At 39.3% G+C, this 17,975-nt stretch overlaps 1 protein-coding gene across 13 annotated transcripts in view; it reads right to left on the reverse strand.

Annotated features, from left to right (window-relative positions):
- syngap1b (synaptic Ras GTPase activating protein 1b) overlaps positions 1-17,975 on the reverse strand; it is a 187,051-nt gene that overhangs the window by 105,600 nt on the left and 63,476 nt on the right. For all 13 annotated transcript variants that reach the window (XM_088084622.1, XM_088084626.1, XM_088084624.1 and 10 more), the window contains one exon: positions 8,533-8,638. In XM_088084622.1, the coding sequence (XP_087940748.1) occupies positions 8,533-8,638 (106 nt within the window). The remainder of the gene's footprint in view (positions 1-8,532; positions 8,639-17,975) is intronic.

The raw sequence follows: 17,975 nt of genomic DNA on the forward strand, positions 1-17,975 counted from the left end.
AACGTAGAACGTACTTCTGACCGCTGACTTTAGTCTTTGCTGTGTGTTCAGGTACCACTTTTCAGCCAAGACACAGGCGTGAGGCGACGCAGCAGCTGGCCTTCATTGCCTCTAGTTTTTATATGTCAGTCTGGTATATCTAGACCTTTAAAGGTCAACTGTAGCAAAGCATCTCAAATCAATGTTGAGTCTACGTTTATGTAAGGCTCGTGAAATCATATGAAAACAGAAATGTTCTGCATGTAAATTCAGAGTGCAGCTCTGTGACTTCTGTCAGGTTAGCAGCCTGGAGTTGGTGCACTGACAGATGGGACACCGGATCACTGGCATTTTGAGTTTCATGCTTGCTTTGATATTTTTATTCCTTTCATTTCGTAGGTACCAAGGTTGTCATTTTCAGATTTTTTTTAGGCTGTTATTGCCAGTAAGTGATACCACAAAAGAAGCAAAACAAATGAAGATGAAGGGCGTGTTTCTTTCACACAAACACATATGCAGTCAAAACATGTGCATCCCTTTAAAGTGATACTGCAGCAATATTTAAAGGTATCAAACAGTCATCCTCTGTAAGCCTTGAGTGTTTTGAAAGTTTGTATTTTCCGTTTCAGTGGGTCCCAGTGAAGGCAAGTTTATCACAGAGGGGGTAAAAAATGTCCATAAATCCAGTTGTGCAAAATTCTCAAACCAGCAAAATCCATTTAGCTGCTGGCCATCCATCCAGGCCTCAATATGTTCAGGCTGAAACTCTAAAATTCAGCTAAACAGCACTACTTATGTGCTGTGATATTGCCCTCCTTGAAGCTACAAAGCTCAGACAGAAGTGGGGTATTTTAGTTGTATTTTGGCACCACAATGATCAGATGCAGGATGCAGGACACTTAAGTAAAAATAACAAAAGACTGGCTCCATTTGCAAAGCTGTTATTGGTATGCATATTTTAAAATACAGGTGATCCAACACAGCTACTGCCAGTACCAGAGGCTTGAACTATTTAGAGCACAGGAACCAAGTTTAATCATTACTTTCTAGACAGACAGAGCACAAAAGTTTGCAAACTCATTCACCTGCTCCTGCTGTTTGTGCTTTTTAAATCAGCCTGATACAGACGGCCGTTAGCTGGCGCTGGCTACCCAGCAGGTCGGGACTGACAGAGAACAGAGTGGAAGCTCTCATTACCAGAGATGATATCTCGTCAGCAAACTAAAACCGAGAGCGCATCTCAGTGTGCATAGTCTTTTATTCTATTTCTTCCTTTCGTAGATGCAGTTAAATTCATCTGTCATGACACAAGACAGCGGGATATGATGTATGTCATTTTGTGACCAAAAGTAACCGTTTTATACTTGTTGTGATAACTCAGTTTTACAATGCAGACAATTTACAAATCATGTAAAAAAAGGATTTAACTTACTCAATATATGGTTCAGCCCTAGGTCAGATGAAGCAGCAAGCTGAAGCCAATATAAAAGTGTCCAAAAGTTAGCTCAGTTGGTAGAGCAGGCATCCCTTGTACGGAGGCTACGTCCTCGCCACAGCGGCCAAGGGTTCGTGTCATCCACTTGCTCTCTCCCTTTCACACTTAAACTGTCCTATCTAACAAAGGCATACGTCCATTATTTTATATAGTCTGTGGGTGAGACCCGTGTGTACATGAAGTCTGAGAAACAGAAAAGCACAACTGTGCATAAGCCAAGAGCAGTACGAACTTGCACTTGTATCGGGCTTTTCTAGTCGTTCGACCACTTTCACATTACTTGTCACATTTACTCACTCACACATACATTCATAGACCAAGGCTACCGTACAAGGTGCTCCCTACCACTCAGTTTTTAAACATTCAGACATATTGACAGAGGCACAGCCATCGGGATCAGTTTGGTGGTTAGTATCTTGTCCAAGGATACACGAGGACTAGAGGAGCATCAAACTGCGGACCTTCCAGTTTGCGGACAACCAGCTCTACCTCCTGAGCCGCATCCGCCCCACATCGTTCATTGGGATAGCATTGTTGTTGTCTTATTCTTTCTGAGAGGAAAGTTTGCCTTTAAACACAAACACAAACGATGCAGAGAAACCATCTATTCTTTGTTTTAGTCTTCCTGAGATGACAGATTGGAGTGACTCATGATGCTCGTCTCAACACTAACAACAGAGGAAAGTCTAACACCTTTTTTTTTCTCTTATATAAAATGTCTTTTCTGTTTTTAATTTATTGTCTCAATGTTTTATCCTCCTCTTTTTGGGAGGCAAGATGCAGCCTGCGGGCCTTGTTGAGTGGGTGGAGTGGAGTAGGATGGTGTCAGGACTGTGGAGCAGGGAGGGAACAGGGTAAAGGCTGTGTGGTGAGACAGAATAGAATATGCAGAAAGGGGAGAATGACAGTATAGGGTTAGGAGAAAGTTCAAAATCTAGTATGCATGCTGATGCTGCATTATTTATATCTAGATTTTGAATAAATTCTATGAGAAGATACTGAAAAAAAGATGCAGCATCCACACCGAAGTTAAAATACCATATGAAGGTCACACAATATAAAGGCCACTGTGACAATGGCTGAGCTGAGCCGGCTTTATCGCAATTGTCTGCTAAGCTGAGGTGGCTAAAGGAATAAGTGACATCTACAAGGACAAACTGAGGCGAAGTCCCCCATGTTTAAACCACTCTTGCTGAAAAACTATTCAGCTGAAGTTAACAACCAATCAGCTTTGTAGTGCCACGATTTTTTTTTTCTCTCCCTGCGGCTAAGTCATTCAGATAATAAGGTTCCTCTAATAACAGAGCAGACTTAGATGAAGTCAATTTACAATTTGAACACAAAACATTAAAGGCCAAATTCATTAATGAGGATTATCACTTCGTGTTCTGGGGAGGTTAATGAGGGAGAGAGGGGGAGAATGTGAATGTTTTCTTTTTGTTTGCTCACTTTGCATCTAACTACAACAACTTTTATTGAAATATGAAGGACTGTTCATCTCATAATGCTACGGAAATGAGCTGGAAAAATGTCCTCAACTCACATCTGGCTGTCCTGATTCAACTTTTGGCCATATCACCAATCACAGGAAAAGAGAGAGTACTCCTGTTATCTGTTTATAATATCTGTCGCTGAACTGCTAGATATTCTGCAGAATGTATTTTTGCCAACTCTTTAAAAAACAAAGTTGGGGAAACTTTGCCAAAAGCTTTGTTTACATTTTGTGTTTCTGCTAAAAAATACAGGGGAAACTTATAGGGATCACCGTCACAGTGATAAACTGCTTATATGGATCAAAGGCTTCAGGCACAATCATTTTTTTTATAAAAGCTGTTTAAAAAATGTACTCACTGTAATAAAGTACTCCATTCAGTGTTTATTTGGTCCTCTCATACATGAAAAATCCAGAACAACTTCAGGTTCTCTTTGCACTTTACTCATATCGTGATCCTTTGCCTCACGGTAACTACAATACAAGAAAACCATTACAAAAAAAAGAAAGTCATTTTCTCTCAATGAAAAACTCCTCAAAGCTTTTGACAAGCTGCCAAAAATGAGCCAATGACATGCAGCAGCAAAACTTGGTGTTCCTCAGGCTACCTCGTGTAGTCGACTCAAACAACAAGAAACAGTCAGGGCCGCTGGTGATGAGGACAGAAAATAAATGAGCTCGAGAAAACCTACTTGTCAAGTGGACTTATAACGTACTGAGACGAGCTTCGAAACAGCTGTTATGAATTCTGAAACACTCAGTAAAATTCATCGCAAACTTCTCTGTTGGATTACTTTATATTAATGTAATAAATATGCAAATGTATATCAGATGGTGATCTGCATGAGAAATTTTAAAAAAAGAAAACAATGTTTATAATAATTATCTGCCAATGGTGATCAATTTGACTTGGACAGATGTAAAAAAAAATGGTATCAGCCATGTGAACTGGAGCACTACCAAAAACTTGTAACATCTAATTTTAATCAGTCATAACCCTGCATTTATCTCTGATTGGAATAATTGGAAAAATGAGTTTGTGACAGGGAACATTCAAGTGAATGCCCTCTGAAGTTTGAACAAAAAAAAGTTTGGTGAAACATGGCGGACAAAAGTAAATGCTTGGTTGATGGTAATAAACTTTTTTATAAATTCACATATGAGTGGCAATTATTTGCTCATATGTGTTTGGTAATATGGTATTAGGTTGTAACTGATAGTTGCATAGAGTGACCTAGATTAGTAAGAAAAGTTGTTTATGGGAATAAGCCAAGTACAGCCGTATTTTAATTTCGGGGGATATACTGATACTAAATCACTCTGTAATATAAAGCTTTAAGCTGTTATCAGTGTGTTGTTTAAAGGCTCTGAGGAATAAAATACAACACATCTTCTTTGTGTTGTTTCCACATTACAACTTAAAGCTCATGAGCACACAAACATCAGACGCACAATTTCCCAATTCAGGAAACGACAGCCTCCGTGGAGCATCTATGAGGCATATGTACAATATTCCTGCACAATCCATCCTAATGTGGTCCTTTTGTAACAAATAATTCTTAGTATTATGCAACCAAACATAAAAAACATAAGAGCAAGAAATATTTTTTATTTAGTTAAAAAAAGGGTCATTTTCCCCTGTTACAATCATAAAACGTTAATTAAGCCTCGTGTTTGCATAAAATGCCTATGCTGCACTGTAATTATCCAGAAAAATTAATGTCTTCATTATGCACTAATTGCCTCCTCAACCTAAAATGTTTTTTTGGAACCTTAAAGGTACAGAGAAGTAAATGAAAGAGGAAAATGAATGCATCTGTATCACTCAATGTGTTATGACAGCGACAGAGGAGTGTAAAAAGCCATTGAGGCATTACGTATTTGGCTAATCCCATATCGAGTGCAAAGTCCAATATCTTTCTATCTGAGTGTGTCACTACATCAGGCATCCAGCTGGGATTGTTGTCAAATGTCTCCAAGCATCAATATCTTGTGATAAATGTAGGCTTTTAACCCTCTGATGAATAATGAATCAAGGTTGACGTATTAATGTTGTCACAAACACATGGATGAGTGTTTGGCAGCTGCAGCAGCTGCCGCATCTGCAGTTTAATCTCATCTCAGCACATGGAAATATTCTGAATGGACAGAATTTGAATCTATTGATGGAAGCGGGGTCATGTCTTTCAATTTTGTGAAAGACGCAGTTCATTCATCATTTTTCAGAGGACTGAACGGTCCTTAATGTTTACAAAATGTACCTCAATGAAGCCTAGTTTAGAGGTATAAACATATGTATATGCCCTAAATGCTTACTGAACTGAATTACTTAAATAAAGACAGATAAAGCAGCCTGAGACTCAATGCTCCTCCTCATCCCTCAAAGTCACTTGACCTTGTTTGGGTTCTGGTTACCAGCCTGAACTGACATTAATAGTAACTGTGTTTCTGCGTTGCTCAATAGGCTCTAATACTAACTGCCAATGCTGACACTGACATTATTAAGGGTTAATGTAAAAAAAACCCAACTATTGTGGAAATAAGTTTAGCACAAAGACATGCACAGTTACTTCCACTCAAGGAAGTCACTGTGCCGAAGAAATGGTTCAATACATACTTAAGTCCCCCAATAAAAGAACCATGTGTCAGTTGTTCATCTTGGTTTTATATGATTAATAAAAAAGATATAAAGAGTTAATTGGTGAGCTTAAGAAGTGCTGAAAAGTAGACTTTATTACAGGATCTAGAAAGATTAGATCTAGAGCACACATTTGTATTATGAGGTTTTAATAAATGCAGTAACTAAAGTTTTCACATAAATCACGCAGATTTTAAAACCTCTGAAAGAGCAATTTCCCTGTTTCCGGTCTGTGTACTAAACAAAACTAACCAGCTGCTGCGGGTAGCTTTGTATGTAGCATGCAGACATAAGTGGAATCAACCTCTTTATCTAATTTCTTTTTTAAGATCATTTTTTTAACTTTTGCCCTTATTAGATATCGGACAGCTTAAGCGTGAAAGGGGGAGGGAGAGAGGATGACATGCAGCAAAGGGCTCCGGGTCAAAGTCGAAACCGCATCTGCTGCGACGAGGACATAGTCTCTGTGGGGCGTCGCTCTGCTAGTTGAGCTAATGGGTGCACCCTCTACATCTAATTCTTGGCAATAAATTATAAGTTTTTCCCAAAATGTGGAACAATTCCTTTCAAAACCTGAGTGCAAGTGAGCAAAGGCTGCACCCTGGCACAGTGCACAGAGATTATAGGCTTAATTTATCAATCTACTCACTTATCAATCCATTTACTGCTTAGAACAACTTATCTGTTCAAGAAATGTTCCCAATGCAGATACTTATAATCAAAACTTCCCAGAGCAACCACCATGGGATCTGCTGGCCACTCAACAGAACCAGCGCAGCACACACCTCTGATTGGACAGCACCCATAAAGTGTGACGAAAGTGCAAAATTTGCACCATTGCATTTAAAAAAATAGACATCATTCATTTTCATACAATAAATCATTAAACTTCCCTGGTGCACACTAAAAAGTGAATTAGTATCATCACCGAACCTCACCCAGCTCAATGTAATATGTCAGGGATTTAACGAAATAGGTCATGAGGCTCCCTGTTGACTTAATCTCTGTGGCCTCATGACAACCTCCATTTACTTTTTTGTTGATCTGATAATTATTAATTGCCTGGGGCACATTAATCTCTTTTGGTTCTTTGGGGCGTAGTCACCACAGATGGTCCATAGTCCTGCATTATGGCTGGTAGCATTGCGTGCAAACATATGCGAGTGTGTTTACAATACGCTTACAGTACACATGGGCAATACGAGGTGGCACTGCTATGTCAGCATATGTCAAAACGTGGCGGGGCCATGTCAACCGATGTGTCAGTGCTTGACCGCTTCGAGGTCAGAGAGCCACTCATACAAAAACTGAGGGAAATATTTATCCAGTTGAATCAGCACAACTGTTGAGGTGGCAGCGGCGACAGAAAGAGGGAGGACGTCGCGAGGGAGGCCCTTAAAATAGCTGAGTGAGACGGAGAGGTGGAGGGTGAAGGAAGAGGGAGAAACTGAGCGGGACATTTGTAAAGCCCAGAGAGAGTGAGTCAGGCAAAACAAACAGGGGAAGGCAGCAATCAGAGGGTCAGTTTCACAGAGTCCGAGGAGAGTTTGACAGGACAATACAGGGATATAAAAGCTGAGAGGAGAATGACAAAAAAAGAAAAAAAAGAAAACAAAACTTAGGTTGAAGTAGAAATAAAAAGACACGGAACTCAAAAATAAGCATGATTATCAAGGTATCATTGCATGAATTTCATTTTAAAGAAAGATGACTGATAAGCTGAAAAAAGGAGAGCTTGGCAAAATCTGGTAAAAAGAAAACAGCTGCCTTAAGCTCTGATCAGATGGGATGCTTTTATCTCTGCTCAGATGCAGAGTGCTGCTGTGAGCTAGTAACACAGAGAGTAACGGCTCAAAGGATGCAAAGAGCTTTACATCACTGCCGTTGCTATGCAACTATTCTATTATTATAAGCAAGCTAACTTTAACAAATACAGGTGGTAATGTTTTTAAAAATTAAAAATGGACAAGAGGAAAGAGATGCTATTATGTTGCGACAATTTGGCATGTTTAAAAACTGTCCTTAACCCTTTAAACTCAATAGATATAGTCCAGGGCCTACGTTGGTATTTTTATTATTGTGATGTCATTTCTTTAAATGTTTATATCCCCAAAATCTGTACAATCTAAGATAAATGGTTTGTCAGTCAATAAACTATAATAATAATTTAAATGAATGTCATAAAATTTATGACATTCATTTAAATTATTATTATAGTATTTTTTAAAAAATCTGAAATTTTCTCCCATAATATTTGACAAAATAAACATACTGACCTAAATATTTATAAATGTAGAAACATAAACAAAATATTTCTTAAAACTCCAAAAGTTATTTGAAAGTTTCTAAGAAATGCTCATTTCTATGAGCCAAATGTAAAAGCATTTTGATGGATTTCTCAATCATTCCTCATCACTGTGCGTTTTTGCACTGCAGGTAATGCAGCGTAATGACGTCATTATGGAGCCTTAGCTTTCTGCTGCAAAAAGAATTAATGTTCTAGCTAATATGGTTTATATTGTAGATCAATATATACAGGATTTTGCAACAACCATTTACTGTGGCCATTACTGTGAAATTCTCAGGGAGATTCTGGCACAATTACAACAAAATGCTGTGTCTGAAGGGCAGTGGCAAGGTAGCATAAGGTCATGACGAAATTACAGGGAAGAAAGAAGCCTTAGCTTTCTACTGCAAAAAGAATGAATGCTCTAACTATTATGGTTCCTATTTTAGATCTCTTTAAACACAATCATGCAAACAATGATCTGCAGACATCTGGGGTTGGTCCATTTTCAAAGGGTTAAGGATTTGATACCATGTGATTTTTAAAAAGTGAGACAAAAAGAGCCTAACTCTTGGTTGGACCTTGATTAAGACCTCCATTTCTGAATCACAGTAAAGCTGCTTAAAGGTTTGTCTGCTCACCCATCTCGGGATGGTGCCTTCCCTCAACAGGAACGCTGACTGTCCGCCGCAGCAGCTTGTTCCTGTGAGACTCTGAGCGCCTCTCGCGCATCAGCAAAGGGTGTACCTGCACAGAAAGAGCACAAGGTCAGTGCACAAACACACACTCCTGGAGTACTGTGCAGAATATGAACACACAAGAGAAACTGAGCACTCTTTGTCCTTCCCTTTGTTGCATTTGAGAAACCGCTGTGTTCACACTGTGCTTGATGAATAACAGCAATACTGTTGGACTAATAGCTGTAAAAAAAAAAAACCTGCTGTGGCTAAATTTATCTTTGCATTTTATGGCCAGAAAACTGTTTTGGAAATAAACTGTTTGAAATGGCTGATAAACGGACAAATAAATGGCAAAGAGATGTACAAAAGGAGCCAGTAAGGATCCCAAAATCATGAATGAACTGATAAACCTCTGATTAAAACAACTACCAACAGCAACAAAGTAGATCAAATTCATCCAAGAAATATATTCAAGGTTAATGCGGGGTCAAATGCAACCCACAGGCTACCAGTTACATCATGTTCTTTAAAGTCGGAGCACATCATTCAACAAAAGTAAAAGCAAGACTGGCTTATCTGGTGGGAGACAAAGCTAGATTTCGAAATCCTCCACAGCAGTTCATTGTATGATGCACTATGTCTGAAAATTGAAAGCAAAAAGAAGAGAAAGAAATATATATATATAGAAAAATAAACCCACATTTCACAGCTCCGCTACATTTGGCCCCACAGTCCCTGAATTCATAAAAGTGAGACTTGAGGGAAAATAAATGGGAGAATGTGCCACACTAATCAGAAACACTGGTCCTTTTGAAACATCACAGTTATACCCAGAAAATACAGCGTATACTGCAAAGTACAGACCTATAAATCTTGACTGAACACCAAAGCTAGTACTTCGTTGGCACTGGGCCCCAGAACACCGAGAAATACACAAAGAAATAAAAAGATGAGTGTAGAAACTTATGATGAGTTTCTTTCAAAATAAAGCACTGTGTTGTGATTGATCGGTGAAAGCTCCACTGTAGTAGACTGGATTAGCAAGGTGAACCAAATAAAATGGCAACTGAGTAGCGATTTAGCCCCTTTTAGCTGATTGGCTGAATGAAACATTTACTCTTATCAATCCACCATTTAGCAGCAGCAGCAGCTGTTTTCAGCAAACAAGGCCAAACAAACCCACTGCAAACAACTCGTTCCCATTCCCAGGTCGTCAAATTACAACCCTCAGCGTCTCATACTGACACACAGGCCCTTTGGTGTCTCTATGTGATGCACAGTTGAAAGAACATTGTAACACGCTGGTGATGTGAAACGGTCGCAGTTACATTTAGGCAGCAAAAGGACATTGTAAGGTTTTGATAAAAACATCAGGATTTGGGTGAAAATAAGTACATTTGTTATGAAACAATAACATAACATGATGAGGACGAGGATCTTACATAAGTAACGTAACACTACGGTAAAACAGCCAGGACTTTTGGTTTCACGCAGGACAAAAACTGCATGCTCCAGGGTGAAAGTCCGGTTTTGTTTGACCAATCCTCATACCCTCCCTAGGCAGGCTTTCTCGCTCTTTAAGCTACATCAGTTGCTCTCAGGAGCAAAATTTGCCAAATCAAATATGGGTGCAACTGAAGTTATTGAAAAGTCCAGGTTGTCTCAGAGATGCTACAGGGTGCCTTTGGAATCAATAACATACGCTGAGGGGCATCTGTGTTTGACGACCTGAGGATGAGAATCAGCTGGTGTGAAGAGAGTCGAATGTGTCGCAATTCAAAGATCCAGGTATTTTTCTCAGGAGTTGGCTGAGACAAAACTACAATGACCAAGATGTTTTGAATGAACTGCAAACGTAATGGGTTTGCAAATTCAAGATACACAAGTACAGAAGATACAAATCCCCATAAGTAATAACGGAAGTTGACGTTAAAGGATGTTGACAATAAAATTATCTCCACACGACTATTCTTGCCAACATGAGAGAAGTTCTTGCCCATTGTAGAAGTGAAATGTTTGCTAGCTATGATTAGTATCGCTATGTTCGTTATGTCACAAATGAGCAAATGTTGTTTATTCTCTTTATATTTCATATATTTTTACTCTAATGTAACAGTGGCTATTATGAAGGCAGCTATGCAGTAACATTAGAATTATGTCATTTAGCTTCTATTGTCATGTTATGGCATTTGCATTTGTTTTACTTCACACACTTTATGACCTTGCAAAGCATTTTGGATGCACAGTTTGTTTGAAATGTCTCTACCACCACACAAAGCAGAGTTAAAAGGAAAGTTAATATTGGTCGTAGATTCATCAGGTAGACAACATGTATGTATATGTTCCCTCATTTATGCTTGATGTGTAAACAGCCACATGTGTAAAAACATTGGCCACAACAACTTTTTAAAGTGGTAACAGGTTTTGGTCACTTTATTTGGTATGCCTATACAATCAAATGCAATCGAGTATAACAGCTGCACCACATATTCCACCTTTGCAAAGGTTGTTACTGTTTCCTGTTCGAATTTACTTCAACCATATGTTTATGTTTGAGGTTGCAGTTTGTGTGGTCACTTTACTGAAATGTGTTTTTAACATGCTTCCCCTCTCATGTTTTTATATGTAGCGTGCAAAAACTTAGAAACACTGAATTTAATGAAGTCCACTTGAACACCACTGCGCCCTACAGCCTCAATAATAAATGTATGGTTAAATTAATGCTTCTTTTTATGAAAGTAGAATTTATGGCTTGAGCATTTGAATTTTGAAGGCGTACCTAATAAAGTGGACACCAAGTGTATATATTATGGATTTGGTTGGAGTTTTTAGCTTGTTATGATGTTCTTCTGCACCCAAGAGACAAAATTAATTCATTATGCAGCTTTAACAAATGCTGAATAATGGATTTAAAGTGTTTCAAACAGGTATACACAGTGCCCCTTTGAAAGTGAATTGCAGCCACTGTCCTTTATGTATCCTTGCTGACATAAAGTCAAGGCATCTGTGGAAATGACAGCAGCCTTGTTTGTGTTCTGACGCAACACTGCTGAGCTTCTGAGTGTGTCCTATTGAGAGTCGTCACGTCTAACAGAAATGCAACATGGGGACATAAAAGAGCCGGTGTGAACACAGAGAGGCAGTGTTAGAAGATGGGGCTAACTGCAGAGAGCAGTGCAGCCTGGGGGGCTTTGGGGCGAAGCCAACAACAGTGAAGGACACTGGCAGGTCACAGTGAGCCATATGTCCCACAAGACAGCCAAGTGCCACTCACTCTATAGGACCTCTGTTAAGAGGAAAAATGTCGGAGTTGGTGTTTGTGTTTTTGTGGGCCTGCTGCATCTTGCATGTCCATCAATGAGAAGGCACGTAAAAAATTTAATGCAGACACTGCTCCACTTCAAGCTACTAATAATCTCCACTGCCACGTTACAGCTGTATCACATCAGACACATGAACACGGGTACGTAATCTAGTTAGACTGGCAAAGCAGAAGATGCTTCACATCACGGCATCAGCATCCTGTTTATACGAGTCTCTATATCCAGCTTAATCAGGGACAAGCACCATAAATCAACTGCCTATATGATCACGCTCCACTCCCCTGCCTGTGCAAACAAAGTGCACGAAACTCCACGCAGTAATGCAGTGCTTTCTTGGGAGCAACATATTGCTTGTTGTGATGAAATTACAGTACAACCTTCCTGATGAAAAATATATTAAGCAGCATCCATACTTTATGAGTCCAGTGTGAGAATGCATAGAGTGTGTATGTTAATTTACTGAGTCTCCCTTTTGTTGGGGCAATTAAACAATGAGAGGTTTTGCCATTTATCAAGTTCTTTATTTATCTGTTTGGTGGTCTCTCACCTTACTTTAATCTGGAATGAAATACAGACTATTGAATGTATTGCCATAAAATGTCTCATAACACATTTGTTGTATCTAGAAGAAAAATCTAAATTACTTTGCAGATCTAACTTTCTGTGTAGTGCTAACAGCAGACAAAGACTACCATGTATCCCATCATTTAGCTTATGATAGGATATATTATATATTAATGCTAGCATGCCATGCTATCATGGTAAATGTTGGAGAGTTAGCAGAGCATGCTGTGATGATGTCCTTACATCAATTGTCTCTGAGTGCAGCAAAAACATGAATAGGATTGCTAAAACAAAGATGGCACTGCCAGATTGGAATTTCTTAATCTGAAGAAATGATGTTTATATTTAACTATTCATTATATGATTTCTTTTAATTTCATTTATTTTTATTGAAGATAAGTTATAACATAAGGCATATTACAGTTAAAACTGGCCTGGCTCAGTTAAAAACTGGTTTTCACAAGTGTGGCGGGTGTTGTTTTTACCTTGTGAGTGTGTGTGTGTGTGTGTGTGTGTGTGTGTGTGTGTGTGTGTGTGTGTGTGTGTGTGTGTGTGTGTGTGTGTGTGTGTGTGTGTGCGTGCGCGTGCGTGTGCGTGTCATGACAAAATGTGGTCCTGATGACACCTATTGTAACTAACACAGAAACCATTTTGTATACTTTGCCAGGTGTTTAAATGTCTGTTGGTTTGTCTACAGATTTTGTCAACACAAAAGCTTCGAGATGCAATCACAAAAGTTTACGGATGTGTGGTTGAGATCACAATGAAGGCCAAGATTTAAAAAAGGGTGTGATCTGAGCAAGGGGACCAAAAGTAGGAGATAGGAAGGAGAAAAGGGGCCCTCCTACCTTATGCCCCTGGCCCACATTTGTTTTAAGTCACACATCAGCGTTGCAGTTGGTGTGATCGAAAAATGGTTTCAAGTTTAAACTGTTAAATATTGTCCTGTTTGTCTTATGTGTACTTCAAGCTCACCAAGGTTTTTTTCACATTACTTGTAAAGTCAAACAAGGCCAAACAGGCATTTTATTTCAACAGGTGCTGTCAATGCTCTATTGTGATGCAGTTTATTTAAGCAATATCACACTCAGCAATGTGCTGTTGTCCTGAATATCAGCACAGCTGTGATTTGGTCATACATAATTATGCACTACTTTGTGTGAGCTACTGTATATCTACACATTACCACAAGTCAGCTAGTTTGTATCACATACATTTAATATGATATTTCAATTTTTTTTCCAGACAGTAAATTAAGAGTCTGTTTACAGTCTATTTGTTAGCATGTGTAACATTTTTTTTTCTTTTCATTTGTGTGTGTTTAAGTGTTAACTCTCTAAATCTATGTTTCATGTCATTTATTGTTTTATCACTCTGTAAATATTTTTATCTCTTTATGTCACAATGCTCTATCCTTGTTGTGATATGGTACATGCTCTGTTAAAAAACTGGTTATGGATCATCTAACAGGAATGTCTGTTTTCGCCAACCCAAAAAATTAAATATCTGCTCAAATTTTTTTTTTTTATAAAGAGTGTTCATAAAAAAATCTTACCCATACAGTGGTCCTGTTTATTGATTTGCAACATTGCTTACCATAGCTTAACACATCCCAAGATATAAGAGTGAAACCTGAGTATAAACCATGTAGCAAATTTACATGGTCTCACAGTATTCATACCACCATATCGCCTAACACTTCTGAGAGCATCCTCATACCAGAGTGACATTATTAGACCAAAAAAAAGCCTATGAAGACACCCAGCTGCAATTTAAATTCATGCCTTCTTAGTGCATCCTGCTTCAATTTAAATCCAAGTCTTGTCAGTGCACACAGCTTTTCTCTAACCCCCTTTTAATTCTCTCTGCCAGATTAATGTAAGAAACAGCAGCGGAGAGTGGCCGAGCACTCCGTTCGACTAATTGAATATGCTTTAGTGCCAATGAGTAACAGTAAACCTGAATTAACCCCACATTCAACCAGCTCTTCATTGATCAGGAACACAAATAAAGCCACAGTTGCATAATGTAGCTTTATCGCGATCCATGTTGCTTTATAGTGTTTCTAAATATAAGTAATAAGCAAAGTGGTTTCATAATGCCTGAGTGAGCGCCATGCCAGCTCTGACTCCATGAAAAGGAACTGGGAGAGGAGTATGGAGGAGTAGCAAACTCAGACCTCGGGTAATCACACTGAATGGTTTTGCGGTTATTGAAGGGATAGTAGTGATTTTCAGCAGGGTTAAAGTGATGCTTCTCTCTGTCCAGATTTTTCAGCTGTTGCCATGGAATCCAGAGGAGACAAATGGGCTGCGTTTACTTTTATCTACAGTACGAGTTGTGAGAAGGTTACAAAATACATGTTTGGCAAGCGGAGGCACAGGTTTGTGTCTTTTCAGTACAGATCAGCAACCTTAAACTCTTTCTCTTTATGCACTGGATCGAAATCAAAGGGTGTATTTCATAACATGCTGCGCGCACACACACACACACACACACACACACACACACAGTGAAAATCACCTTAAATCCATGATTCTAAAAGAGGTAAATTTTTTGATAAGCCATCTAGATGTCAATGCTACCCAATCACAAGGGTCTAAATATGGTAATTTTCCTTAATCACATCTACTTGAACAAGTACAAGCCCACTCGTTCTGCCTCCCCTACCGCCGCCCTGCCCAGCGCAATTCATCACTGACAACTTGACTCATGGAAAAGACCCAGAATGCCTTCCTACCCCAGTCTGACACATAAGCCCACCAAGAAGCACCCCACATCTGCTTCCAGTGGGGGGAAAATACCTGGAGGCTATTTTTACTCGGCGTGTGGCACGATGTGATTGGTCAGATGTCGCGGGGTCTGCAGCTGACATAACACCAGCTCTGGGGTTGCTATGAGTGGGCACAGGGAGCTGGCAGGCCGGCACTCAGCACCCACAGAGAGGCAGAATTAGGCTTGAACACTGACTTTTAACCACTTCAGATGGCGCGCTGATGCCTCACACACAGATTTAAAGGAACAATTTAATCTAGTGTTGGCGAAAGGCTTGGTGTGATGCCACATCGAAGCTGCAATCTCCATTACACCTCGATAGACAGAACAAACTACACATTGACAACTCTAAGGGTATGCTTGAAATGAACTGGTGTTTTTACCTGTTCCAGATATCCAAATTTTAAAAATCCCTCCATGATAGAGAGGGGTCAGATGTATCTGGCCAAACAATGTACGAAGTGGGTGAACCTTCAAAATTATCGTTTTTAGGTAGTTGGTAAAATTGTCAGACATAGCCCATCATGATTCAAGTGTTTCATAGTTTATCTTATCATAGCAAAGGTTTAAAGAAATAAGGATGCTGGTAAATTAAAATTCAATGACTTATGGAGAAGGGGTAGGATTAAACGAGTTTGTACTTGTTTTCTCTTCTTTTTGAATATGTAAACCAAGTCATCATTAGTTTGAGCTTTTCTTTTACTTTACGTTGTTCACTGTTTGTATATATGACCTTTTTTGTCTGTCTGCTTGTTTGTATAATTATTTCTCGATTTTCTTTTTTTATATGTTCGAAATAAATCAGATAAAATTAAATGATTTTGAAACGGTGATCTGGGAGAGGTTTTCAGATGTTATACGCCAATCTGCAAAGCACTCTGTGTATAGCATACTGACGCATGTAGAGCCTTACAAGTAGTGAGCCTAACAATGTGAAGTTTATCTGGGAGCGTAACATATTCACGGACTGCAAAAACCTATCATGCCAATGTTCTCTTTTGGCAACTGTGCTACAATTCTGCTCAATATAGCACCAGTGAAATATTGGATTAACTTAACCCAGAACCCATGGGTAGGAATGCACCTTAGACAAGGTTTTCACCAAGTGTTAGTATTATTTTAGTTATTTAACCAAAATAAAATATTACTAAACTGAAACAAATAGAAAACACTGTATTATCTCCTCAATCCCTTTCTTACTTAAAAGTCACCTTGTGTTACCGATTGGTGATAAAATGCCTCTCCTTTGCAGTATTGAATGCACGTTGTTCTGTACAACTGAAAATAAATGTGTGGCGGTTTTAAGGTAAAACTGAGCTTGATGTCTCATCCTGTATGGATACAATTAATCAAGTATTTTTAACCCAGTGATTTTTAATGTGAAGAGGAAAAGTTAAGAAAAGCAGTAACATCTTCTGAGGGTCTGTGGATATCTTGTGCAGCCCAATGTGTTGTATTTTATCACTTGGAACATTAAAACAACAGTTTGATAACAAAGAGACTTGGACAAGCCATAATTAATGATGGAGAACTCATTTTTCAAATTATTCTGACACCACGTGAATGCAGCACAAGCGGGACATCTGCTACTTGACCCTCAAAGATCAGAGCTTACATGTCTATATATAAGTGGTTTGCTGAATCAATGCATTGAAACTAATATTTTTAATGTAAAAGTATATAAGATGACTAGTAATACATTAAAGAGAAGTTTTGTGTGGTGGCAGCGTTAGCTTTTGAACGCGCACGTACTATAACAGAGTCTAACAGAGTAACTGACACCATATTATGCAAAAATGATCAAAACTCAAAAGGTTTGACACGTTTACACAAATAAACTCCAAGGAACCGATACTGTGAAAAAACTGGGTCATCATAAAATAAGTTCATTGAACAAATCGAATGCACGTGCAAGAGTATCCGCAGTGGGTCATTTCAGGTTTGGGGCCGTTTGGACACTTTTGAAGCTCGTGGTGCAGCAATCAATTTCATCCAATCTGAACTGTTAATTGTATGCCTGATGGATTTAGGCATCCATGACGACTGCTGTAATGAGCAGGTCTGAAATCGATCCATCCCTGATTCAAATTTTAACAATCTGAAAATTAAAAATGCTTGTTAAAAGTCAGCCAGAAGCCAACAACTGCGCCACATTGGGCGTGACAGACGCCAGTCCACGCGTGGAGAGAAAGGAATAGATGGGGGGCATCGGATAAGGGACGCAGGGAAGAAGAGGAAGAGATGGTGGTAGACGAAGGAACGGAGAGGCAAGGGAAGGGAGTGACATGGATCTGAAGAGGGAGGGGAGTGTTTTTGTTCAGCTTGGCAGGTTGAGTTGAGCGATGCTGCAGGCTGGCTTGCCCATATGTCACTACTGCTTCCTCAGGCCCAGCTGTGAGGAGCAGGGAAATATGGTGGGACACTGTGTATGGGTGTGTGTGAGAAAGTACAAGTCTGTGAGAGGAAGAAAGACAAGCAAGGGAGTGTGTATGTGTGTGTAAGGCTGCAAGAAATCGCATGTGTAATGTGCGAAAACTGTGCGATCCATTATTTCTTAACAGGGCAGTAATGAAACACTGCTGGCTGTCTAACTCTGGCTTAAACACAAACGCACACAAACACACACGCGCGCGCGCGCACACACACACACACACACACACACTCTCACATACACAAACACATGAACCTGCATCAAGACACACACATAACAAAATCTGGCCATGCACCTGCACAAATAAAGAA

Source organism: Plectropomus leopardus, chromosome 11 (genome assembly GCF_026936395.1).
Source record: "Plectropomus leopardus strain MGB_pleo_1.0 chromosome 11, ASM2693639v1, whole genome shotgun sequence".
Lineage (NCBI taxonomy): Eukaryota > Metazoa > Chordata > Actinopteri > Perciformes > Serranidae > Plectropomus > Plectropomus leopardus.